This window comes from Equus asinus, chromosome 23, assembly GCF_041296235.1.
Source record: "Equus asinus isolate D_3611 breed Donkey chromosome 23, EquAss-T2T_v2, whole genome shotgun sequence".
Classification (NCBI taxonomy): Eukaryota; Metazoa; Chordata; class Mammalia; order Perissodactyla; family Equidae; genus Equus; species Equus asinus.
In genome coordinates this window covers 13682270-13709295 of record NC_091812.1, presented here as the reverse complement: position 1 = coordinate 13709295, position 27026 = coordinate 13682270, and the positions used below count along the sequence as shown (strand labels likewise).

The 27026-nt window shown below is 39.6% G+C and overlaps 1 protein-coding gene and 1 long non-coding RNA gene across 5 annotated transcripts; one reads left to right on the top strand and one right to left on the bottom strand.

The window, feature by feature from the left end:
* ZNF510 (zinc finger protein 510) lies at positions 1-23961 on the bottom strand. Of its 4 annotated transcripts, XM_070495646.1 has the most exons (8): positions 23875-23961; positions 23144-23214; positions 22068-22354; positions 21238-21296; positions 9928-10024; positions 8137-8263; positions 7745-7840; positions 1-5391 (listed from the first exon to the last, which is right to left on the bottom strand). In XM_070495646.1, the coding sequence occupies exons 5-8, from the start codon at positions 10009-10011 to the stop codon at positions 3686-3688; spliced, it is 2013 nt and encodes a 670-aa protein (XP_070351747.1). In that variant the 5' UTR covers positions 10012-10024; positions 21238-21296; positions 22068-22354; positions 23144-23214; positions 23875-23961; the 3' UTR covers positions 1-3685. The 4 variants fall into 4 exon arrangements, with proteins under 4 accessions (XP_070351747.1, XP_014717339.2, XP_070351748.1 ...); XM_014861853.3 differs by lacking the exon at positions 9928-10024; XM_070495647.1 differs by lacking the exons at positions 9928-10024; positions 23875-23961 and adding an exon at positions 23327-23551.
* LOC123280090 (uncharacterized) lies at positions 23704-27026 on the top strand. Its single transcript, XR_006518641.2, has 3 exons — positions 23704-24046; positions 26544-26754; positions 26856-27026. It is a non-coding gene; the product is annotated as an uncharacterized lncRNA (long non-coding RNA).

The window sequence follows — 27026 nt, the reverse complement described above, 5'->3', positions numbered from 1 at the left end:
TTTTGAATTCGGAGTATTAGTTTATTGGAGGTAAATTCTGTTTTGGTGGCACAGATTTGAGGAATAGTACTGTACAGTTCTGAACGTTAAGAACAAGTTTTAGCAATTTTAGAAAATATCCAAAACAGAAGAGTCTGAGTGGGAGCTTACAGCAACAATTTTCCTTACCTATTTATAATAAATCATGACTCTAAAAAGAGAATTTCCAGCATTGAAAGGAAAAATGTTCAGATTTCATTTAGATAATTCTACCTTCAACAAGTATTTCTGAGTGCCCAATAGATAGAGGGACTGTTTCCTATGCTTGGGATACAGTATAAACAAAACAGATACAAATTCTTGCCTTCATGGAGGCTTTTTTATTAGCTTGAAGACCCTTAGTAGGCAGGCAGATAGAAAATTGACTCCTCCAGTGTCTCTAGATGAGGCATCCATCTGTTGAAATAAAAGTCCATAACCTGGAGCAATGAGCCAGGTGGGGGAAGGGAGCTATGACTACAGCACAGATCACAGTCTCCAGTTGATAATGTATGATATAGAAGAGGTGTCCTGCCAGCAAGGGGACAGCAGGTGAGGCCTGAGTGTCCAGTCAGGGGACTTTTGTCACCTGGCCTCCCAATGAATGATTCAGGCCACTTGGCTGAACTGGTTCCATCCTAGTGGGCAGATGATCCTGAACTTAATAGCAAATCCAGTCATAATCCTAAAAGATTATATATAAAAGTACACATGATTCTAAATATCCTAAGAAACCGAGAAAAAATTTTAAGACTTTCTTGATATTACCAACTATTATAAAAACAGTAAAGTTATCTCTTGATTTTCAGAGAATAGCACTAACTGGACATTATCTTCTCTTATTATAGATGCATATTCTTGGCAAGGCTGCTGGCAGCTCGAGAATAACAACGTAACTGGTCTGTGATGCTCCATTTCCAGAGTCCTAGGAGGCATTTGTCCTTTACTAATCTTGATTTGAATACACTTCAGTGAAACATTATCAGGCCAGAAAGATAGGATTTTTGGTGCCTATGAGGTATGTGCCAGTCTTGTTCCAAAACATCTGTTATTAATAAAACAATGTAGAGAATGGGTCATGAGTAGCCATATGCAATATCTTTACAAGTGAGAATTTAGTACATAAAAATATTTAAAATCAGTAGGAAAGGGGTGAATTAATCAAATGGCATATGGAGCATTGACTATTAACCTGGAAGAAAAAAATGTAGGTTCTTCTATCAAATGACATCCAAGGGAGCACTGGATACACAGAAACCTTTCCTTTGTATCCAGTGTAAAATGGTGAATGTTTTGCCATTCAGTATGATGAGGGATCCAGGTGGCAATGCTAGCAATCAGGGTAGTGAAGCTTGATTAGCAGCTTGATTCCAGTCTTATCACAGAACATCTAGGGCATCTAGTTGAACAACTCAGACATTATGCTCAAAACCTGTGACTTTCCCCCCACAGTTCACAGCACCAAAGAGGGGTGCTTTTGTCTGTCTATAGTTTTAGAACCAGCATGTCAAATAGCTAGGCACAGTAAGAGCCCAAGAGTCAATAAAAATGCACCAAATTTCATCAAAGGGAACAGTGGCCAGAGTTGAGAACAACCTTGTGTTCTGTTCAGTGAGAGGAACAGCCACATCAATTTTCGGGTCTGCGTAATACTAAGGTTGAATAATCATAGCGTCTGAGTGGTTTCAACTAGCCAAACCATCAGAGAACCAGGCCCAATTAGAGGAACTTCTATGAATAGAGGGCCTTACTGAGCCAGCAGCTATGCTCCAGGCAGCAAAGCAAGGAATAAACGTCCTGAGGGATAGTTGCTGTTTCATGCACAGCTGAGTTGCTGCTGGGACCAGGACAGCTACATTCTTGATTTCACACATGAAGCTTGAGTTCTTCGCATCTTGTCAGTTGGTAAGTCCAAGATGGCACACTCCCAAATTGGAACATTAAGTCAGAGGCCTCTGCGAGTCAGGTGTAACATAGAAGAGCTCAAAAGTAGGCCAATGACTGCATTACAATAGGGGTATATGTGGGAGTTATTAGGGCATCAAGTCAAACCACCCTTCCCCGCCCCCAAGCGTGCCTCCTTTTGCCAGAAGTTCCAATCAACAAAATCACCAGAGACCTGAAGCCCAAAATGGTCATTAAGGCTGTGAGACCTCAAAAGTAGTTCTTTACATGCAACTCTTCCTGACTGGGAGAATGCCCTCTGTGACTTCTGGGAAGGGGAAGTACAGCATACAACATATTAATTCCTCCTATACTTTCAGATGTAGAAGTAACCACAGTACATTACACTGGCCCAAAGGACCCAATTTATTCCTAAGATTCCATTCGTTTCCCTTCCCTACTGTAAACTCTGCCCTAATGACATTACATAAATCTAGATGCCCCTACCTCTATGGGAACTGATAAGATGTTGCCTTGGGCAGCTGTCTCCCAGAGAACCATACAAGTTTGAGTTCCCCCCTTCCCTCAATGTTCCCCAGAATACTTCAGTGGGTGCCAATGGCCTTTGGTCCCTTTTCTAGACAGGAAAACCTCTTTCCCTTAAAGCAGCTGAGATTGGGGTATATGGAGATGTGGAGAGTGGCTTCATGACATTAAGAAAGTCCCCTTTATTTTAGTCGCATGATGGCTACTCACCCTTCAACCAAAAATCTTCCAACTTTTTAGGTTCATCCAAAGCCCTGTATCAGGCGGTCCTGTCTATTTCAGTGCACTGAAAGAATGTCTTTTGTACAAATTCTCTGATGATCTTTGAGGGACTCCTTGACACACCAACTCTCTAATAAGGTTTTCACTCTCTGGCTGATGTAAGTTTATCTTTCACAGTAATTTTCTGCCTTCCTAGCAGAGACATGGCTAAATTGTGTGCAGAAACAAACAGAGCCAAACATGTAGCTCAACAGAATACAAGCCTAACTCTTGTTCACAAAATATTCAAGTGATAAAGATGTAGAAGAGAGAATCTTTTTCCACACATTCCAGGCACCCTGGGTGTCTTTTGGTGAGGAAATTCATGCTGAGCTAACATCTGTGCCAATCTTCCTCTATTTTGTATGTGGGATGCCTCCACAGCACGGCCACTGAGTAGAGTAGGTCTGTGTCCAGATCTGAACCCGTGAACTGGGCCTAAGCAGAGCGTGTGTTACTTTAACCACCCTGCCATAGGGCGGCCCCAGGCACAGGCACTCTAGCTTTGATCCTGTGCTGTGCTGTTAAAGCATGGCGCCCAAGGTTGTCCTGGAAGTCGTCTCCATGTTCTGACAGTGGCCTGGTAGTTTGTCAGGGAGGTCTTTCTTCGTGAGAACTGGGTGTGGCATCCACATCCCACTAGCCAGTTACAAAGCCCCAGTTAGATGACAGGGAGACTGGGAAGTTTAGATCAGCTATGTGCCTCGACAAAAAAAACCCTAAATTCTTACTAGTGAACAGATTACCAGCTCATGTGATGTGTGAGTCATCTAATAGGACATGACATCATTCAAAAGGGCTTCCTCTAGTACCTTGAAAGAAATAGAAGCTTGCAGGAATTCTTTAATATACTCTCAGGGTTGCCTCTTGGACAAATTTCTTCCCACATTCATTTTTTACACAGTTTCTCTCCTGTGTGATTTTCTGATGTTAAACGGGTTGTTTTTTTTAGCCAGGAGTTTCCATACTTATTATATCAATAGGGTTTTCCCCCTCCCTGAATTCTCTGGCATACATTTAGAGTTGATTTCTTATACAATTTTCCATATTCATTACGTTCATAAGATTTCTCCCCACTGTGCGTTCTCTCATGTATTCTGAGGTTTGATTTCTGGCCAAAAGTTTTTCCACACTTATTACATTGAAAGGGCTTCTCCCCTGTATGAATTCTCTGGTGATCACTAAGGATTGCCTTCCGGACAAATTTTTTCCCACATTCATTACATTTAAATGGTTTCTCCCCAGTATGAATTCTCTGATGCACTCTGAGGGTTGATGTCCTGGCGAAAGTTTTCCCACAGTCACTACATTTAAATGGTTTTTCACCTGTGTGCGTTTTCTGATGTTGAATAAGATGGTCTTTTCGCCAGAAGGATTTTTCACATTCACTACATTGATAAGTTTTCTCACCACTGTGAGTTCTCTGATGTATTCTGAGGTTTGACTTTTGGCCAAAAGTTTTCCCACATTCGTTACATTGAAAGGATTTCTCCCCTGTGTGAATTCTATGATGATCTCTGAGGGTTGACTTTTGAACAAAAGTTTTTCCACATTCACTACATTTATAGGGTTTTTCTCCTGTATGAATTCTCTGGTGTCCCCTGAGGGTTGACTTCTGCACAAATGTTTTCCCACATTCATTACATTTATAGGGTTTCTCTGCTGTGTGAATTCTCTGATGTGTACTGAGGTGTGACTTCTGGGAGAAAGTTTTTCCACATTCATTACATTCAAATGGTTTCTCTCCTGTGTGAGTTCTCTGATGTTGAATGAGATGTCCTTTTTGACAGAAGGATTTCCCACATTCATTACATTTATAGGGCTTTACTTCAGAGTGAGTTCTCTGGCATACTCTGTGGGCTGATGTCTGGTAGGATTTATTTTCACAATATTCAAAGGATTTATCCCCAGTTTGTGTTTTGTCATTACATACCAATGGATTCTTTTCTGTGACAGTTCTCTGAGGTTGAGTGAGGTGTGACTTCCTGATGAAAGTATTCCCACTTGTATTACATTCATAGTGTTTCACAGCTACATTAAATTTATTGTACTCCTTGACAACTGACTTCTCACAAAAGGATTTCCCACATTGGTTAAAACGACAGTGTTTCTTCCCTGTCTTGGTTCTTTTGTGGTCAAAGAGAGTTGTCTTATCACAGTTTTCCCTAAATTCACCATCTTTACAGGATTTTTCTCCTGTGTGAGTACTTTTACGTGTAACAGAGACAGCCTCATTATAGAAAGCTTTTCTAATTTCATCATATTCAAAAGCTTGCTCCAAAGTTTGACACTTTTGATGCTCAGTAAGACTTTCCTTATAACTGAGGGCTTTCCCATTCTTATTATATTCAAAACATTTTTCTCCAGCATGAGTTCTCTCAAACTTAATTTTGAAAGGCAAATTTTCACATACACTACAGGAATCTCTTTTTTTGGTTGAATAGGTTCTATTATTAAGGATAAACTGAGAACTATTTTGCGAATTCACTCTCCATGAGTCACAGTGACAGGACATTTTTGTTGAAGAAACAGAAGCTATGTGCAGATTAAATGGTCTTCCCCCAAATTTCTTTTCCTCTTTAGTCACTGGTTTATTATTGATGAATATTACTTGCTGTAAGGGTTTCTCTTTGATTCTCTTATTCCTCTTGAACAGGTTATCACCTTTGCAATCTCCTAAAACTGAGGAAAATTGAAAATATGAGTCTTACATTTCTTATGGTTGGAGCTTATAGAATATAGCTGATGTTCCATTTCATTTTTTGATTTCTCAAGATTAAATAATTTGTGTGACTATATAGATATATTCACCCTCCTTCAAAAAAAACAGTATTTTATCTAGTGAAAATGAGAAAGGAAACTGGTAAGAAACGCATATCTGTATTTAAATTGTGATAAATTGGATTTTCCTACCAGAGTGGAGAAGGGAAAGAAAAGAAAATAGAAATTAGATTTATAGGAGTGATTATTTTAGGGAGCTGGAAAACCAAATAATGGGATGAATACACCAAGGACTATAAACAAGTAGAGTTGCAGGAAAAATTAGGAGATAATGAGCACTGATAGGCTAGACCCAACAGGGAAAGGGTTTGGCTTGAGGAAGTAAATTACAGTATAGATCCTACATTATCTAAGCTATACTGGTGCAATATGCAAAGAGTCTACATACTTCCAATTTGCCATCATCCCTTATTTCCTTTCAATCATTCAACATCCAATTAAATCGATAGCACCAACTTCCTCATGATTTAAGGAAGAAGTTTATAGCTCAGGATCTAAGCCATCTTTCAGCTGTGAGTCACAGAAATAAAAACAAGTTTAAAACTGATGAAAAGAGAATCCATTCTTACAACTAAATTGGATTCACTGCTCAATTCTGGCTGTGGTACCTTTGATTCAGTCTATCAAAACTGTCAGTGAACCTGATCACCTCATCCTAAATTTCTAAATTTCAATTTGATATGAGGGGTACTATTTTATTTTTTTAAAGATTGGGATCTGAGCTAACAACTGTTGCCAATTTTCTTCCCCCCACGCCACCCCCCCGCTTTTTCTTCCCCAAATCCCCCCAGTACATAGTTGTATATTTTAGTTGTGGGTTGCTCTGGTTGTGGCATGTGGGACATGGCCTCAATGTGGCCTGATGAGCGGTGCCATGTCTGCGCCCAGGATCTGAACCAGAGAAACCCAGGCCGCCAAAACAAAGCACGGGAACTTAACCACTCGGCCCCACGGCTGGCCCCAGGGCTACAATTTTCAATGGAGTATCATGGAAGGCCTTACTGCAAAGATGACACTTAAGATTAAGGTCCAAATTCTTTATGCATTCTAGATGCCCATGCTTAATGGGTTCATTATATGAGTTGTAAATATCATCTGCTACTTCTGGCTCATTTCTTTACTCTGTTAAGCATGAAACACAATTTTTATCTGCATAAAACTTCTATTTGCAACTTAAGAGTATAGGGTGAATATTCATGGAACTAGAAACCATGTCAAGAAACAGAACACAAACGACTCTGCAGAAATCCCTATTTATCCCTGTCCAGTTACAACTTCTTCATGCTTAAGAGTTCCTCACTTTCCTAATATTTATGTAATCATTCCTTTGATTTTCTTTGTAGTTTTACCACCAATATATGAATTCCTAAAAATGTAGTTGAGTTTTGCCTGTTACTGATATTTACATAAATATATCCATACAGGCATATTTATATTTTTTGGTTTCTTTTGCTTAATGTTCTGTTTGTAATCACTGTTTAAGATTTTATGTAGTGTATAATTCTCCCTTAAGGAATATAACTATTTCTTCATTCTACTGTTAATGATACCAATTTTTGGCAAAAATAAACAATATTTCCATAAAGATTCTTTTATTCACTGTAGACAATACAATCATGCTTTCTGTAGGGAATACAGTTAGGAAAGGGACTGCTTGGTTACAAGGTATGTAAAACTTTAGCTTGATTTGATAACATCCTCCTGACTTCACAGTGGTTTTACCAATTTACATCTTCAGTCAGTGAACACCAGTCTTTAGTATTTTGCATCTTCACTAGGACTTGGCATTGCCAGATTTATTAATTTCACCTCCTATCATACATATCTCTTATCTCACCTTATCTTTGGCACTCCATGAAAACTAATGAGATCGAGCACATTTTTAAAGACTTAATGCACATCTGAAAGTTTCTGTTCAAAGTCTTTCATCTGTTCTTCAGTTCGGCTGCTACCTTTTCCTGTAGTGACTTGTGGAAGTTCTTACATTTTCAAGACACTTACCCTTTTCTAGGGTAAGTGTACTGTATACATATTCTACTCTGTGGCTTATCTTTTTATCCTTTTAATGATATCTTTTTTGAAAAAATATTCAATTTTAATGTAGTCCAGTTTAATCATTTTCCTTTGATTGGTGCTTTTTGTGCTTTTGGCTTTATAAGAAAATTCTTGAAATATGAAGGTGTTCACTAGTAAACTGACCTTCTTGACTCTAACTACCCTCCAGGATTCTGTCTGCTGGTGCTCAGTAACTCACCTTGGAGGCTCTGGTTTGAGAATTCTTCCTCTAAGAACCAAGGCTCTTCTCCTTGCTCCAACTTGAAGATCACCTCGGGTTTGTAAGTGCAGTTCCCTGTAAACAGGGAACAGCGGAGTACTTAGGCCAGATGATGAGCTCTTTGGTCTCCAACAGTGGAAAAAGACACAGCTGTGGGAACAGCATCCTGAAGGTTCTCATCTGAATTTATCATTGGGAGCTGACAACACAAACATTCCTACCATTCCTTAAATAGATGTAGTTACTTTATATTCCTGAGTGAAAAGCCTAAATAACAGTAAAATTTAAATAAAGTATTCATGTGTATTGGTGCAAAAAAGGAAATGCCTTCTATATGGAGTTATGAGGGTAAGTTATGCTTATATGCTCACCCACTAAGACTAGGTTTTTGTAGTTCTCCAGCATCACATCTCTGTACAGGGTTCTCTGAATTGGACCCATTTGTTGCCACTCCTCTTGGGTGAACTCGACAGTCACATCCTTGAATGACACTGATGCCTGCAACAGTACATTTCTGTTCAATCTGAAGGGTTCAGAATTAGGTGACATAGAAAATACCTAGGAAAACAATTCCTATGTACTGTAAAGAACTTAAAACAAATGATATATTAACATGAAAAACATTAGATTTGAAGGTAGGAGTGATAAAACATAACGAATAACAATTTATAATGATAAAATGGTCCTTTTGACAGAAGATACAACAAACATGAATTGGCATACAACTGAAAACATAGCTTCCAAATACACTCAATCCTCATTATTCACAGATTCTGAATTTGCAAATTCACCTACTCACTAAAATTTACTTGTAACCTCAAAATCAGTACTCATAATTTTGCAGTCATTTGCAAACAAACACAGAATGATAAAAAATCCTAGCTAAGCAGAGCAAGATAATGGTTTGCTTTCTTGTTTCAGCTGTCCTAAACAAGCGTCCTTTTTGCAGTCTATATAGCACAATTTTTGCATGTTTGTGCTTTCTCCTGATGATTTCCGTCTCAAATGGCCCCCCTGTGAAGTGCAGAAGTGCTGTCCAGTGTTCCTAAATGTAAGAAGGCTGTGATGTGCCTTATGGAGAAAACAAGTGTGTTAGATAAGCTTTGTTCAAGAATTAATTATGGTGCTGTTGGCTGTCAGTTCATGTTTATGAATCAACAATAATATTAAATGAAGTGTTTTAAAACAGATACATACATAAAATAAGGTAATATATTGACTGGTTGACCAAAATGTTGTGACCAGAGGCTTCCAAGAACCTAACCCTGTATTTCTCCTAGCAATGATTTGGTATTTGTTAATTCAGTGTTAATGGCAACTTTACAAAACATAACCGCTGAGAATGAGAATTGACTGTATATAAAGAAAACGTGACAGAAATGAGATAGATTCACAATTATAATTAGTGATTTTAACTCTTTCAGTAACTCATAGGACAAGCAGGTTGAAAAAACCAATAGGGATTCAGAATAGTGGAGAGCAAACTACAGCCCAAAGGTCAAATCTGGTCCACCCCCTATTTTTTTAATAAAAACTTTTATTGGAACACAGTCACATTTGTTGTATGTATTATCTATGTCACCTACAGCACTGTAACTGTAGAGTTCAGTAGTTCCAACAGAGACTGTATCTCCCACAAAACCTACTATCTGACATTTACAGGAAGTCTGCTGACCACTGATATAGAACACTTAAATGACAGAATTAACCAAGTTGACTAATTGAAATATATAGGATAGCCTGATCATAACACAAATTATTTTCTAGTACTCTCTGCATATTAAAAAGCAATATGTCTCACCAAATTAGAAAAAATTGTAATCATATAGTTTGCCTTTGAATTTTAGTTCAGAGAGGTAGACAGCTGAAAAGAACAATACCAACATCCTTACAACAAGATCAAATCTGGGTAAATTGGAAATTGTCCTTTTTTGAACTCATCAGAGAAATCAAACTGCATGGCACACCATCTGAAATCAGGAAAGAGACAGGCACCTGTAGGGAGAATCAGGACCCACTTGTTTGCTTACTGAACCATATGCTACCAAACTCCATTGAAGACAGCAGGAACACAAAGCCAGAAAAATTTTAACCTGCTAAAGGCCACATGTGTGCAAATGTTAGAGTATTAAGTCCCTAGGGAGTCACAAGGTGATTTCTACCTTCTTGTGGAATTTTCTCCAGGAATCCAACCTGTCACAGAGAGGACTGGGGGAGAATCCAGACGAAGTTTCTTTGTGCCCCATGTGATGCTGGCTACTGTTGGGGAAGAACAGTCACTGCCTAAATTCACTTAGACCCATACTGCATAACTCCACTACATAATACTTCATCTGTAAGGGGAAAGTCATCAAAACACATTAACTTTGATAGGATATCAGTGCAGTAGGGGGAAAGCACTAGCGGACATTATCAAAATGCTGCCCAGACTCACATGCCCTATCTTTTGTAAGTAATAAAATGCTGAGACTCAACTTTTCAGTGCCTAAGACTGAGGTTCAATTAGAAGATAAGCCCCATTCCTAGACAATTGTCATTATTTGATCTGTCTGGTGGTTCCCTGGAACATCTCACTCATGATGCTGTCTACATTTCTCATGACTCAAAGCTCACCCACTGAAAATAGCATTTTCCCTGGGGGCATGCCATTAGTGGGAAAAAAAAAAATCACGGGATATTGTTTACCCTCATGGCTACTTCACATAGTTTATAATGGAAACAAGAGTCTAACTAAAAAGCTTCAAAGGAAAAGCTGGAGAATGAGATATCCCACTGGGGCTTTGAAAAGCTCAGACATATCCTTGGGAATCTAGAAGGCAACATACATGCCCTGGGCCATGTGCATACACAGGAAAGACCTGAGAAGGCACTGAGCCCCTAGCTCTCGTTAGCCTTGAGGCTCTGTGCAGGGAAAGTGAAGGCTACTGCGGAGCAGTAAAATGCCAGCTAACTGCTGAAGGCATACCCCAAGATACACACAGAGCACCTCAGCAAAGATTGGAGCCTTACTGGGTACAGGTACTTAAGGAAGTCAGTCCAATTTATTAGCTGACTCTTTAGCTAATGGAGCAGAGACTTCAGTGGCCACACATGACAAATAATATAGATTCTATGCTTAATTCAAAAGAGTCACTAAACAAACACATAACAGCTGTGATGGGGGAGACTCTGATTACAAATTACTACATTATATTTGAAATGTCCAGTTTTCAACAATAATCTGAGATATGCAAACAAATGAGAATGTATGAGAAATGTATGGCTCATACACAGGGAAAAAAAATTATGCATGAAACAGTGTAGAAACTGTCCTTGAGGAAGTCCAAACATTGGACTTATTAGACAAAGACTTTTAATCAACTGTTTTAAATGCACAAAAAGAACTAAAGGAAATCATATCTAAAGAACCAAAGGAAAGAATGAGCACAATGTCTTACCAAATAAACAATATCAATAGAGAAACAGAAATTATATATATAATGAAAAGGGAAACCAAAATTCTGGAGGTGAAAGTATAATAATTGAAGTAAAAAGTTCCCTAGTGGGCTCAAGAGATCTGTGCATGCAGAAGAATCATCCAATTTGAATATAAATCTACTCAGATGATCCAATCTGAGAACACAGAGTAAAAAGAATGAAGGAAAAGGAACAAATACCTCACCGACCTGAGGACAATCAAACACAGCAACATCTACATCACAGGAGCAAAAAGAGAGGAGAGAACAAGAGAGGTGGAAAGCCAACAAATGAATGTGACAGCAGCAGGAGAGAAGTGACTCATCACTTCCAAAGGCTCCCAAATAAGATCAACAGCTGATTTCTCATTAGAAACCAGGGAGGCCAGAAGGCAATGATATGACATTTCAAGTGCCGAAAGGAAAGCCTGTCAAGCAAGACTTCAGCATTCAGCAAAATCATTCTACAAAAATGAAGAAATTATGACATTCCCAGATAAACAAGGATTGGGAAAATTTGTCACTAGTACACCTGCTGTGTAAGAAATATTAATAAGGGTGTCATTCAGGCTGTAATGAGAGTACATTAGATAATAACTCAAATCCATATGAAGAAATAAAGAAAACTTCTAGGTAAAAGTAACTACACAGGTAAAAATATAAAAGGCACCATAATGTATAAATGTATTTTTATGTATTTATTTTTCTCCTATATGATTTCAAGACAACTACATAAAGCAGTAATCAGAAATCTCTGCTGGTATACATATAAGGCAGGAAAACGTAATTTGGATGACAATAACAGTACAAAGGAGTAAGGAGGGAGTGGAGCTACAGAAGAGCAAAGTTTTAGTATACTATTGAAATTATGTTGGTATTCATCTGAACAAGACAGTTATTGTTAAGATATTAATTGTAATCAACAAGATAATCACTAATAACAGACAAAAAATGTAGCAAAGACATAAAATAATGAAAATGGTACACTAGGAAATACTGATTTAACACAAAAGAAGGCAAAAATGACAAAGTAGAAAAACAAAGAGCATATCACCTACTGAAGACAAATGTTTAAATGGAAGACATAAATGCTACTTATCAGTAATTACATGTTAATGGTTACATGCTTGAATTAAAAGGCGGAGACTAGCAGAATGGATTTTAAAAGACATGATCCAATTATATTCTGTCTGCAAGAGACACTTTACATTCAAAGACAATAGTTTGAAAGTAAAAGAGTGGTAAAAGATATACCATGTAAACAGTAATCAAAAGAAACCTGGATTGCTTACACTAGGATTAGACAAAATAGAGTTTAAGACACACACAAAAAAGGAAGGACAAAAAAATAGGCTTTAAGAACAAAACAAGGAGAAAGAAGGACATTTTATGATGGTAAAAGGGTTAATACATCAAGAGGCTGTAACAATTATAAACTTACATGTACCTAACAACAGAGCTTCAAAGTGCATGAAGCAAAAACTGACAGAATTGAAAAGATAAATAATTCAACAATGATGGTTGGAGATTTTAATATGCCATTTTCATAATGGATAGAGCTAGCAGATGGAAGATCAATATGGGAAAAGCACACTTGAAGATAACTCTATATCAACCAGACCAAGATGTCTACAGGAACACACAGGCCAACACCTTCTTCTCAAGTACACATAAAACAGCCTCTGGTATAGACTAGAAGTTAGGCCACAAAATAAGTCTTGATACATTTTAAAGGTTAAAATACAAAGTATCTTCTGTGACCAAAAAAGAATGAAACCAGAAACCAGAAACCAGTAAGACAAGGAAAATTTAAAAACATGGAAATGAAACAACACACTCTTAAAAAACCCAAAGGATCAAAGAATAATAACAAGGGAAATCAGAAAATATTTTGGGACAACTGAACATGAAAACACAACATATCAAAACTTAGGAGATACAGCCAAAGCAGTGCTTAGAGGGAAATTTGTAGCTGTAACGTCTACATTAAAAAGATCAGAAATCAATAACCTAACGTACACTTTAAGGAACTAGAAAAATATTAAAACTAGCAGAAGAAAGGAAATAATAAAGATTAGAGCAGAGAAAAACAAAGGATAGAAAAACAATAGAATCAACAGAATTGAAAGCTGGTTCTTTGAGAAGATCAACAGAATTGATGAACTTTTATGCAGACTGACCAAGAAAAAAGAAGAATCAAATTTACTACTGACCCTACAGAAATAAAAAGAACTGTAAGAGAGTACTGTAAACAACAGTGCACCAACAAATTAGGTAACTTAGTGAAAAGGACAATTCCTAGAAATACACAAACTACTAAAACCGACTCAAAAGGAAACAGAAAATCTGAACAGATTCATATAAGGAGGCTGAATCAGTAATTAAAAACCTCCCTACAAAGAAAAGCTTAGGGCCAGATGGCTTCTAATGAATTCCACCAAACATTTAAGAAGAATTAACACAAATCCTTTTCTAACTCTCCCAAAAACAGAAGAGGGAACACTTCCTAATACGTTCTACAAGTTACTCTGAACCAAAGCCAAAGAAATCACAGGACTAAAATTTAATATCTCTTATGAATATAGATACAAAACTCTTCAAAAAAATACTAGAAAACTGAATATAGCAGTATTTTAAAATTAAACACCATGACCAAGTAGGATTTATCCCAGGAATGCAGGATTGGTTAAACATTGATAAATCAATCAATACCATTCTATTCCTTTAACAGAATAAAGGAATAGAATTAATTATCTCACTAGATGCAGAAAAAGCACTCGACAAAATTTAATACCTACATGTGATAAAAACTCTCAGGAAACTAAAAACAGAAAGAGAACTTCCTTATTCTAACAAAGGACATGTACAAAAAACCCTACAATTAAAAGCAGACTCAATGGTGAAATATTGAGTACTTTACCCTCTAAGGTGAGGTTTTAGAAAATGATTTCTATTATCATCACTTGTATTCAACATTGTACTGGAAGTACAAGAATAAAGCTTAAAAAAAATTAAACACATAAATATTGGAAAGAAAAAAGTAAAATTACCTTTATTTGCAAAGGACATGATTGTACCTATTTAAAATCCAAAAGAATCTATAAATAAGCTACTAGAATAAGTGAATTTGACAAAATGCCTAGACAAAAGATCAACATGAAAAAATCCATTGTATTTTAAGATTAATCAACAATAAACCACTAGAAAGTGAAATTTAAAAAACAGTACTATTTAAAGTAATATAAAAATAGATCAAATATGTAGGAATACATCTAATGAAACATGTCAAAAACTTCACCTCTACTATGAAAAACCACCCAGCAGGATTTTCTGTAGAAACTGATGAAATTTCTATGAAAATGCAAAGGAACCAAATTAGCCAATAATTTTTTTGAGGAAGTAAAACTTTAAGGCCTTACACTACCATATTTCATGACTTACTGTAATGCAACAGTAAATATGACAGTGAAATACCAGCAGAAACAAATAACTGGATCAAAGGAAGACAATATACAGTCTAGATATAGACTCACATATATATATATGGTCACCTGATTGACAGCAGAGGCCTTACTGCAATTCAGTGGACAGAAGATGGTCTTTTCAACAAATGGTCTAAAGCAACTGGGTATCTATATGGAAAGAGGAACCCTGACACTTACCTTATACCATACACAAAAGTAATTCCAGGTGGGTCAAGCTCAAATAATCAAGCATCTACTCACAACGTAGGAAAATATCTTCAGGATCTTGGAGTAGGGAAAGATCTTTCAAACATTATACACAGAGAACTACCATTAAACTTCATTAAATTTAAGAACTCTGTTCATCAAAAAAATTACTAAAAAAATAGTCAAGCTACAGATTTAAATATATTAACAATACATACAGCTGGCAAATGACTTGTATTGATAATAGAGAAATAACTCCTAATCAATAAGAAAAAAAGCAAACAATCCAATTAAAACACAGAACTGAACTGATACTTTACATAAAAGGCCATCCACATGGCCAAAACGCAAATAAGGGTGCTCAACATTAGTATTTATCACTGAAAAGCAAATCATAAATTTCAATGAGACCACTAAACAGCCACCAGAAAGGCCAAAATCAAAAAGGCTGACAATAACAAGTGTTGGTGAGAATTTGGTACAGCCAGAATGCTGGTGGGAGTATAAACTGGTTCAACCACTTTAGAAAGCTACTTGTAGTATATATTAAAGCTGAACATGTTTATTCTATGAATTAGCAATTCCATTTCTAGGTATAACAAGAGAAATGAAGAAATACCAAGATTCACAAAGTAATGTTCACAGCAGCTTTATTCATAATAGTCCCAAATTAGAAAAATACAAATGAAAAACTCACCAAAATTGAATGAGCAAATAAATCATGTAATGAAATACTGCTCAGAATAAAAAGGAAGTACTGAAACACACAGCAACATTGATGATCTAAAAAATGTTATGTACAGAGAAAGCAGACAGACCTCCTTTTCCTCTGAAAAAGAGTACACATCATATGACTTCATTTATATGATGTTCAAAAAAGAATTTATCCTTTTTTTTCTGACATGTGAAGTTAGAATAGTGGTTGCTTCTGCAGAGGGGACAGTGATTATTAAGTAGAAATTGGAAGGAAGGAAATTTCAGGAGTGATGGAAGTGTTCTCCATCTTTACCTGGGTGGTAAATTACATGTGTATACATATGTAAAAATCCAGGCAGTTCACACTTAAGAGTGCACTTTACTAGTATTAAAGCTGTACCTCAGTTAAGGAAATAATAAACGGAAAAAAATAGAGTGCAAGAGAAAAATTGAACAAAATTTTATAGATGGTAATTTGGGAAGGTAGGAACATGTCTATTACATTATCCCTTGCATCTGTCTATATTAAAAAAATTTCTCAAAATGCCACTAACAAAAATGAAATAACTTGGTCTAGCAGACAAAATATGTCCAAAGACAAATGATGAAACAGGGAAAAATATCCGTCACACTTGTCAGAAAAAAAGGATAAATTCTTTAATTAAAAAGCCTCTAAAATTAGCAAAAAGGAAGACTGATTCACAAAAAAAGAAATATAAATGACTTAAAAAATATATGAAACTATGTGCCATCTCAGCTCTCATAAACTTCTAGAACAGGGATCACCATTCTGCCCTCCTGTCTGAAAAATTCTGGAGTCATCTTGACTCTTACCTCACTCCTTTCATGTCTTTCACATTCCATTAGTATTTCCAGATTAAAAACAAAACTGCTTTGATTACATGCATTTCTTCCCCATGTTATGTGTTAGAACTCATGATAAAACCAAGCCCTTAAGGATGGCATCCAAGGATTTCTAGTGATAACGGGCTTTTTGTCCGACCCCAAACTCACATGCTGAAGTCCTCACCCCCAGTACTTCACAATATTACTGTATTTGGAGACAGGGTCTTTACACGGTGATTAAGTTATAATGACGTCATCAGGGTGGGCCCTAATCCAATATGACTAGCGTCCTTATAAGATGAAATCTGGACACAGATGTGTACAGAGGGAAGATGAAGTGAAGACACAGGGAGAAGACAGCCATCTATCTGCAAGCCAAGGAAAGAGGCCTGGAACAGATTCTTCCCTCACAGCTCTCAGAAGGAACCAGCCTTGTCCATAGCTAGATTGCAGACTTTGAGTCTCCAGACCCTGAGAAAATAAATTTCTTGTTTAAGCCACCCAGTCTGTGGTTCTTTATTATGGTAGCCCTAGCAGACTAATACACCGAGTCTGGTCCCAACATTTATCTCCATCTCTATCACTTATTATTCCCTAAGAAGAAGTCCACAGTGTAAAAAGCAGTCTTACTGGACCTTCCTGCCTTGTTTAGTCCACTTCATGCTGTTCTCTCAAAATGCAGTTACCTCCCCACACTCTGCAACAACTCAAATCCCACCTGTTCTTCAGGACTGACACAATCCTTTCCAACTGTCCATCCATGATCAAGTGAAACTACACCACCAATGTGTTCTTTCTTTGACAAATTGCAAATCCTGATGCCGACTCAATTCAAATGACTAATTAATCAGCTAATTCCTTTAATCATGACTTGATTATTTCCCCTGTATGAGGAAGAAATCTTCACATTATTCCTAGTATCTCCTCCAAGGGGACTGTACTTGCCCACAGGAAGTTTAGTCCTTATGAGCAAACAAACAATCCGGAAGAGATAAGGTCTTAAAGATTAGGAGGCTACATGACAATGCATGAGAGGAAACACAAGACAGAGAGCAAGTCAGGAAACCTTCCTCTTGGAGGAGTCCTTCCTTCACAAGAACAGGCCAATTTCTCACGGGTAGAACAAGTGTGCGCAGGTTCCTAGGAGAGAAGATAACAATGGCATGGGCTCCACGTTGTGAGAAATGAGGTGGTGTTCTAAGAACGGAAAAACAGATTCTTTCAGTGGCCCAGTTCTGTATTCAGAGGAGATCATCTTTTATTCAGAACAGAATTTAATGAGCAATCTGAACTAGAGAAGCTGAGGGCCTGGCAACAGAGCCTATGAAATGAACCTGTGGTGGTTCCAGACTGTGAAGGTAATGCTCTAATTGGAGAGACAAATACATATTAGCTTATTTCCACCAATGTGTGAAGTGCTGACAGGAGCAAGACAGGGGGCTGTGTGGATTTAGAAGAGGAAGGGAAATTAGTCCAGCAGGAGATGGGGGAAAGAAAACAGCATTGTTTCCTCGCTGAGGCAACCAAAGCTGACTCATGATAGGTCAAAAGTAAAGAGCCAGACCTCACAGCCATTAGAATGGCTACTATCAGAAAAATAGAAGTGTTGGTAAGGACCTGGAGAAACTGGAACCCTTGTGCATTGCTGGTGGGAATGTAAAATGGTGCAGCCACTGCTGAAAACAGTATGGCAGTTCCTCAAAAAATTAAACATAGAATTATCACATGCTCCAGCAATGCCACTTCTGGGTATATCCACACAAATGAAAGGTAAAGTCTTGAAGAGATATTTGTATACCTATGTTCACAGCAGCATTATTCCCAACAGCCAAAAGGTGGAAGCAACTTAAGTGTCTGTCATCGAATGAATGAATAAGTAAAATGTGGTATATACACACAATGCAGTATTATTCTGCCTTAAAAAGGAAGAAAATTCTGATAAATACTACAACACAGATGACCTTTGAGGGCTTTATGCTAAGTGAATTAAGCCAGTCACAAAAAGACAAATACTGTATGACTCCACTTACATGAGTAGGGAAAGTCAGACAGAAAGTAGAGTGGTGGTTGCCAGAGGCTGAAGAGAGGGAGGAATGGGGGGTTGTTTAATGGGTATAGAGCTTTAGTTTTGCAAGATGAAAAGAGTTCTCAAGATTGGTTGCCCAATAATATGAATGTACTCAACACTACTGAACTGTACACATAAAAAATGGCTAGGATGGTAAATTTTATTCTTGCAGTTACCACAATTAAAAATAAAATGAAAAAAAAAAAGGAAGCAATTGAGCCAGGTGTCTTTTTTGCATGGGCTGCCATAACAAAACACCATAGACAGAGTGGCTTACACAACAGAAATTGATTTCCTCACAGTTGTAAAGGCTGGAAGTCTGAGATCAGGGTATCAGCATGCTTGGGTTCTGGTGAGGTTCTCTTCCTTGCTTACAGACGGGCACCTTCTCACTGTGACCTCACACATGGTCTTTCCTTGGTGCCAGGGCAGGGAAAGATAGAGAGGCTTCTATATCTCTCTTCCTCTTCTTATAAGGCAACCAATCCTATCAGATTAGGATCTTACCCTATGACCTCATTTACCCTTAATCACCTCCTAAAAGCCCCACCTCCAAATACAGTCACGTTGGGGGTTAGGGCTTCAACATACGAACGTGCGGGGGACACAATTCAGTCCATAGCACCAGGTAAACAGAATGAGGACACAGTTCTAAAGATCACTCCAGAGGAGACAAAGAGAACATGATACGAGGCAGAGTCAGCAACAGAAGGATGCGTTTAAGAAAGTAAATGAGGTTTGGTGTTGTTCTAGAATAAAGTCACACATTGAATTTTTTAATGTCTTCTTTCCCACTGAATGATATTAAGAAAGAAAAGTATCTGTACTGTGTAAGCTGTGACTATAGCACGTGTCTCTTCCCTGGAACACCTGCTGCTCAATAAACAGTTGTCAAAAGTCGGAGCAGCAGTAAAGGAAAAAGAAAAAATGGGAAGGGGTAACGCCTCCCAAGCCTGAAGGTCGCCCTGAGACTGGGGACTGTACCGTACGGGCATGAGGAGCCATGCAGTGATTCACACACGCAGGAGACGTGACCTCATTCGCACTGAGATGAACTTCTCCTGTGGAAGAGGGGCTTAGGAGGTGAAGACAGAGGTGGGCAGATCAGCAGAGAAGCTATTCCAACAGTTCAGTCAAGAGGCCATGAGACAGCAGTCGGAGGGATAAAGTAGAAGAATGCATTTAAAATGTCTTAGGTTGAACCATACAAAATTGCTGTTATCTTCGACCTACACAGATAAGAAAAGCAGCAAGACACGACTACAGACCAGACGTGGCAGGAGATGAGCGTACGAGCAACAGGAGCCAAGGACGTATCCCACTTTTATGGCTTGGGTGTCTGGCTGAATGGGCTTGTATCATCTAATAGGGAAAGATGGGGAGGATTTGTCTGCGAAGGGCTGTAAATATTATCTCTGATTTTGAATCAGCTGAGCTGGAGATGCCCTTTAGATACCCACAGAGACGTGGAGTCAACCATGTCCAACATGGTAGACACCAGCCACACGTGATTATTTAAAACTTAAGTTAAAAACTCACTTCCCCAGTCACACTAGCCACATTTCAAGTGCTCAACGGGCACATGTGGCCAGTGGCCACCATTCTGGACAGCGCAGATACAGATCATTTACATCATCACAAAAAGTGCTACTGGTCAGAGTGGGCTGAAGAACCACATTGTGGAGAAGCAGCAAATACATCATGGTTAAAACCAGAGAGGGGATGAAATGGGTCACAAAGATTAGTTCGAAGAACAGCGAGAAGGAATGCAAACTTGTGGATGAGACACGTGAAAGGGGAAGAGAAGGAAGACGACTCGATGCAAGAAACACGAGAAGACAGTGGCAGGAGGGTGTCACAGACACTAACTCAGAAGACTGTCCCCAGGGAAAGGGTCGGGGCAGAGGCAGGCACAGCAGAGAGGTCCACTGAGGTAAGGACTAGGGAAGATCCACTGGATTTGACTTTCATTAGGTGACTGGCGTGTGCGGGTCACAGGCATATGAGCAGAGACACCAAGGCCTCGTGCAGTGGTCGTAACTGGGAACAGCAAGTGTGTAACAGACGCCAGAGAAGAGAATTTAAACAGTCTCTGAACAACTTGTTATGACAGGTACTTGAGAGACATATTCACAGAGCTATTTTAAGGACATGAACATGCAGGCCATTCAGTGGACCTCTAGTTAGTTTTGGTACTATTCCTAGATCCAGCAGGATAATCAGAAAAATGTTTACCTCAACTTCTGTTTTAGTTACCTGAACAAGTGTGTTATCAAAAGCCCTGCTTTGGCAATATGCCCACTACTTCCACTGAGGGGAAAGTGGGAACAACCGCCTGCATTTATTTCAGGGTTGTTATTGGAAAGATTTGCACTATCACCCACATGAAGACCAACAAATACATTTTTCCTAAGTTTGATGACTTTAGATTCCATGAGGAATGTTTGGTTGAAGCCTCTCATCAATGCAAATCTTCAAACAAATATAGTCTGTCTGACTCCGCCAGGGCTATCAGAAAGGTCAGGACGAAACCTGCAGCTGCACTTCGGACAATCTGTAGCATCAGAGGACCTGCATCTACGCATTGCCACCTCTGCTGCGCTCCTCCTCTGCTTTCCTCCGTCTTCCTTCAATGATTCTGATCCACTGCTCTTTCTGCTACGCTGTGTTAATGTATATGGTTCCTTAACCACCTTTAAAATCCATTATTAAAAAACGTGGTAATCAATAACTCACCTGAGATATGTTCATTTTCTGCTGCTCTGGGGAGAGTGCAGAGAAGTGTGCGGGATAAGCTGGGGGTAAGGAAAGAGGAATGGAGGCATGAGAGGTCTGGTGAGCTTCTGTATTCACTTGCCTCAAAATCTCATCACACCAGTTAGGGAAAAGGCCTCCCTACAGAGAACGTTCTGCTGACCCTTGAGAAGGGGCAGGAAGCACCACAGAGACAGCACTTCCTGATAGGATCATGTGGATGTAACCTTGCTGTTTTTCACTGGATGACTGTAAATTATCTTCCTATTGACTTAAAAAAATGTATGTCCCCTCTAATTAACAAAAAATTAAAACAGGATTAATATTAATATCCTAGAATATTATTTACACCTTGAGTTAGAAAAGCAACACAAAACTCTGGAAAAAAAAAAAGATGCTTAATGACAAAATATTTTAAAATCTCTTTGTTCCAATTTGTTGCAAATTCTCAAAAAGACAGAATGAATAGCACTGTGCTTTGCTCCTAGCTCTATCTTAGGTGACCAGGAGACATACATCTCAGGCTCAATATTTTTTTAAGGTTTCAAAAGAGTCAGAAATGGAAGTCCCTTCCTATACTATCATTTTGTGATTTATTATGTTCAGAACAAAGGAATCTTCTGCATATCTCCAGATGCCACATGTGATGGACAAGGTGTGAGAGTGGCTCAGAATCTGGAAAGAGTGAGAGAAGAATGAAGAAAATGGGGGACTGTTTCCGGAGTGAAGACAGACCTTTCTCAGCTCTGGCTGTGGCTGGGGCATTTCCTGTGCAGCCTGACAGTCCCCCAGCCCTCTCAAGCCCAGCTTACCACCTGCTGGAAGCTGGTCCAGTGTCCACTGTCACACAGTCTATGACGGCTTCTGGATGTGGGGACATCACCAAGTCTGGCTCTCTCTGAGCAAGGTGATTAACAACAGTGACTGGTAGAGCAAACAGGACCCGCTCCTTTCTGAGTTCTTCTGCATCTGTTCTGAAGCTCTGGTGAGGGTGGTCCCTGTCAGATGGGCTTTTCTTCCATGTGGGACTCTGTCCCCAGGGCTCCGTCCTTCCTTCCAAACAAGAGCGACTTTGTTCCTGAGATATTGAGACTTAGGCCTAGGAATCAAATCCATTTTAGTTGAAACTTCCATCGGCAGTATTTCTCAACTTCACTACTGACATTTTGGGCTGGATAATTCGTTGTCATGGGGGGCTGTTCTGTGCATTTTGTAGGATGTCTAGCAGCATTTGTGGCCTTTACCCACAAGATGCTAGTAGCACTCCTTCTCCCAGGTGTGACAACCAAAAACGTCTCCATACATTTCCGGAAGTCCTCTGGGGAGCAAAATTACACCGCTTGGGAACCAGTGGTATAGAGCCTTACACCTAATTCTCTCGGAATTCATTAGAAGTGTTCAATCCGTTATTGTAGTCACCAGCCACATCCGACTATTGAGCACTTGAAATGTGGCTAGCCCACATGCTGAAATAACATTATGGATATATTGAGAGAAACACATGTTCCTAAAATTAACTTCATATGTTTCACATTTAAAATTACATATCTGGCTGACTGTGTCTTTCTGTGGGACAGCAGTGCACCACGATATCAGACTGAGCCTTCCGGGGACGGGCAGCCTCGACAGTGCAGGAGGTGCCGGAAGCCTTAGTCTTACCCAGAGGCTCTGGAGACACACTAGAAATCCCAGAACAAGTACACTCGCCACAGACTGAACCTCCGTTCACACTGACTTGACAATGACAGCGCTGGGGACGTGGCAGCAAGTCCCGCTGCGAGCGCTGCGCAGGCTGCCGCACTGGGTTTGAGGCAGGCCTGCTGTTAGGAACAGCCTGATGGGGGCGGGGGCGGGGAGCCCATCTGCGTTTGCATCCTAGCTTCCTCACCTTTGCGACCTTGGGTCTGGAGCTGCACTCCTCTGAGCCCATTTTCTTATGTTTTAATGAGATGGTTATACCTATAATTAGGGTGGTTGTGAGGATTAAACAAAATACGAAATAAAAAGAACAAAGTGTCTTCCAAACATGACGGGAGCCGACACTACACGTTGGTTATCAGGCGGTACTTACCAGCGCCTATTAACTAGCACTTGGCTATAACGCTTTACAGACGACGACTTCTCTCTGCGTAACGCCACGAAGCAGCTTTCACTAATACCCTTATTTTCAGATGACACACCTGACCGATGCCCGAGCGACCCACGCGGAATCGCCCGGGCCCTCGGTCCCCTAAGCTCAGCCCCGCCGCGGCAGGCTCTCAGGCAGCCGCGCCGCGCCCCCCGCCCGCGCACGCCCAGCGACTGCAGTCCAGGAGGAGGCCCTCAGGCGCCCCTGGGCCTGGACCCGCCCCCGCCCGCCCAGGACGAGGCCCTCTGACGCCCCCGGGCCTGGGCCCGCCCCCTCCCGCCGCGCACGCCTAGCGTCTGCCCCCCAGGACGAGTCCTTCTGATGCCCCTGAGCCTGGGCCCGCCCCCTCCCGCCTTCCTAGGGCTGCGTCCGGGCCTGGCTCCGGCCCCGGGCGGGGGGAGTCCTTCCTGTTCCCTTCCCCTGGGCACAAGCCCACCCCTCCACGCTGCCCCCCGAGCTGCGCGGACGCGCAAACCCGCCAACGCTCTCACTTGAGGCGCGAAACCTCCACACTCGCGAGGCCGGAGACGGCGGAAGCAGAAAAGCGGGGCTGACTGCACATGCGCAGGAAACGCAGGCCATCCGTTCCCAGAATGCTGCGCGAGAACCCGTAAAGTTCGAGACTACGTATCCCGTAAAACACCGCGATCGCTCACATAATGCGTGAGTGTGGGGGCGTGTGTGGACGTGGGTGGGGAGGCGTGGGGAAGAGTTAGGGAGTAATGAGATGTCTCTACTGATGACTGGTGTCCCGACTCTGCCAAAGCCCAGAGGTTATGGGTTAAATTTTGCCATAGCACATATACCGTGTGGGTCCGTGATCGGATCCTGGTTGGAGAAAATCGGGGAAATCTGTATATGCATTGGATATTAGAAATATTAAGGGAAGTTGTTACTTTTGTTGATTGTGATAACATTGGGATTATGTAGGTAAGTTTATTATTTTTTTAGAGCTGCGTATTAAGGTACTTAGCATTGTATTATATACTTGTAATTAAAAACAAATAACTTAGAAAAGGCAAATATAGCAAATTGTTAAGAATTTCTATCTCTGGAATATGGTGTGCTCATTTTACTATTTTCGGCTTTTGATGTGTTTGGAAATTTTGTAATGTAAAGTTCATAAAGGGAGAATTTTGAACTGTCTTTTCAAAAGTGTGCCTTTTAACTCAGAGCTGCCAAGAAAAGTAAAGATATATGTGTCAAATAACAAAACCAAGAGAATTTAGCAATGAGTTTGATGTCCTTTATTCAAAGGAAAACAATCTATGGATTGCGGGAGTACAGTGCCTAACATGCAGTGGAGCACTCTTCTGAGGGAATTTGGGCAAGAGTGAATTTTCTAGAATGTTAGAAGAGGAAACGTGGAAGCGGAGCATGATTGGTAGGAGGTCAGAGATCTTGAAATTTTCTAGGGTAAAGTAAGCTGGCTAAAACTGAGTTGGAGGATTGCGGTTGTTGTAGTTAGTTTTCCTTGACAATGAGACGTGTCCCACAAGTGCCGGCTGACTGAGGTTTAGATTTGTGACATGGGCCCCCACTTTGTGGGTCCCAATATACAGTTAACTTTATCATATGTAAACAGCTTTTGTAAATAAAATTGTAAAATGTAACAAATACTAGAAAATGGAGCCTGTCATTAGCATAAAGGAATAATATCTATAATCCTCAGCATTTTTCTCTGGGAAAAAAGAAAAAAGTACATAAGTCTTTTTTGTACTTATGTACTTTTGTTCAGTCTTACATAAGTAATACCTGAAATTACACACAACTCGATAAGAAAATGATTATGCAAATTATGCATCTCCTAGGGATGAATTTGCTTAGAATTTATGTGCACACTTCTGAAATTAGAAACCAAATTAGGAACCTCTGAACACATTTTATGACCTTTATATGTACATATACTTATAAACACACAGATTTTTCTTGGTTAATATTTTGTAATATAGATAATTTTATATTGCAATGCTAAAAAGACAGAGACTCAGTTTTGGTGAGCAAGTAAAAAATATTAATGTTACCAGTAAGTTAGTGCAGTTTATGCGAATCAAGGTGTAAAACTTTGTTCTGTTGACACTTAAACTTTAATAAATATCAGTTTCCTAGATGGAAAGAATAAAATTAAAGTTCCAATCAGAATTCTAAAAAAAGTTTTGTGTGTTTTTTCTCTTTGACATTTATGTATTTTGTTTGTTAAACGTAAAGTAACAATTCCAACTTTCATTCCAATAAAGACTTTTAGTAATGATCAGAAAAGAATTGAGAATGTATTAACAGTGTGTCTATATTAACATGGATGCTATTGCTAAAATATTTGAAAACTGATCCTGGGGCAATAAAAGTTCAAGTCCGGGAAGAAAAGCAAGTGAGACAGTAGTATGTATCAGAGCCGGGGTTTAAGCAGTGGAAAGAGAACTTTCAGTAACCTTGTAAGAACAACGAGGTAGGTGCTGGAACAGAGTAAGGTTATATCTATGGCATAACTTTCATAGGGATTCAAGCTATATGCAATTAAAAGACAATTTCTAAGTTTTTAAATTAAATTTCTAAATTAAGTGCTTAAAGAATACTAGTGTTTTTTACCATGTAAGGCCTCTCAGCTCCTTTCCTAGGAAATGCTGGCCCTTCACTCGTATCCTCTGCGTGAGACCCTGCCCCACGCCGGGTTGCCTAGCCTGCATGTGCTAAGAAGGGCTGCAAACCTGAGCTGCGCCCCACCTCGTCCGAGCCTGGTGCTGCCAGTGTAAGATGGGGCACCACTACAGTAACTAATAAATATTTGCGGAAAGATATTTTGAGGCTATAAAACATCTTGTTTCTCCTCAAAGTATCGCCCACCAATTTAGCATTCGTCAGTGGATCTTGCCTACATCAATTATTACTCTGGTGTTCTAATGGTGATTTTCAATTTCCCTCATTGGTTTGAGGAAATATGAAGCAGCCTCTGACATGCAGGAACTGACTGACACTCAGAGCCTGGCTGTGGCTAACCGCTGTTCTGGTGCTCACAGTGAACAGTGATGTTTTCCTGTTGGACCTAAATAGTGTCACTGAACACCAATCAGACAAGGTCATTCTGTGACCTTGTAAGACAGGCACAACCACTTTATTTTTATTTATTTAAAAGATTTTATTTTTTTCCTTTTTCTCCCCAAAGCCCCCCGGTACATAGTTGTGTATTCTTCGTTGTGGGGCCTTCTAGTTGTGGCATGTGGGACGCTGCCTCAGCGTGGTTTGATGAGCAGTGCCATGTCCGGGCCCAGGATTCGAACCAACGAAACACTGGACCGCCTGCAGCAGAGCGTGTGAACTTAACCACTCAGCCACGGGGCCAGCCCAAGGCACAACCACTTTATAATTTTGCATAAGTATGGACAAAAACAAGGTCGCTCTACCACTCTCAAAATGCTAAACATGATTCTCTCAGCTGATATGAGTGACTGTTGCTTTTTTTAAATTTTTTTTACAGCATCCAACCCAGACCAAATTCAACTGCCTTGGAACCTCTGCAAAATGAACTAACCAAAGCTCAAGTCGTATAATTCCTTTCTAACACCATTTTAATAAAACATTTTTTGGTTCCCATATGGTGTTCACTCTTTCTCATTGCAATGACTATTAAAATACAAATTGTTCTACT

What these genes read in the sequence shown, in the direction of transcription:
- ZNF510 (XM_070495646.1), bottom strand. Translation starts at nt 10,011, where the DNA reads ATGGGGCACAAAGAAACTTCGTCTGGATTCTCCCCCAGTCCTCTCTGT. An exon ending in GGAGAAAATTCCACAAGAAG is followed by an intron (nt 8,264 to 9,927) that starts GTAGAAATCACC and finishes GTACTGTTGCAG; the next exon opens with GCATCAGTGTCATTCAAGGA. An exon ending in CAAAAACCTAGTCTTAGTGG is followed by an intron (nt 7,841 to 8,136) that starts GTGAGCATATAA and finishes CCCTGTTTACAG; the next exon opens with GGAACTGCACTTACAAACCC.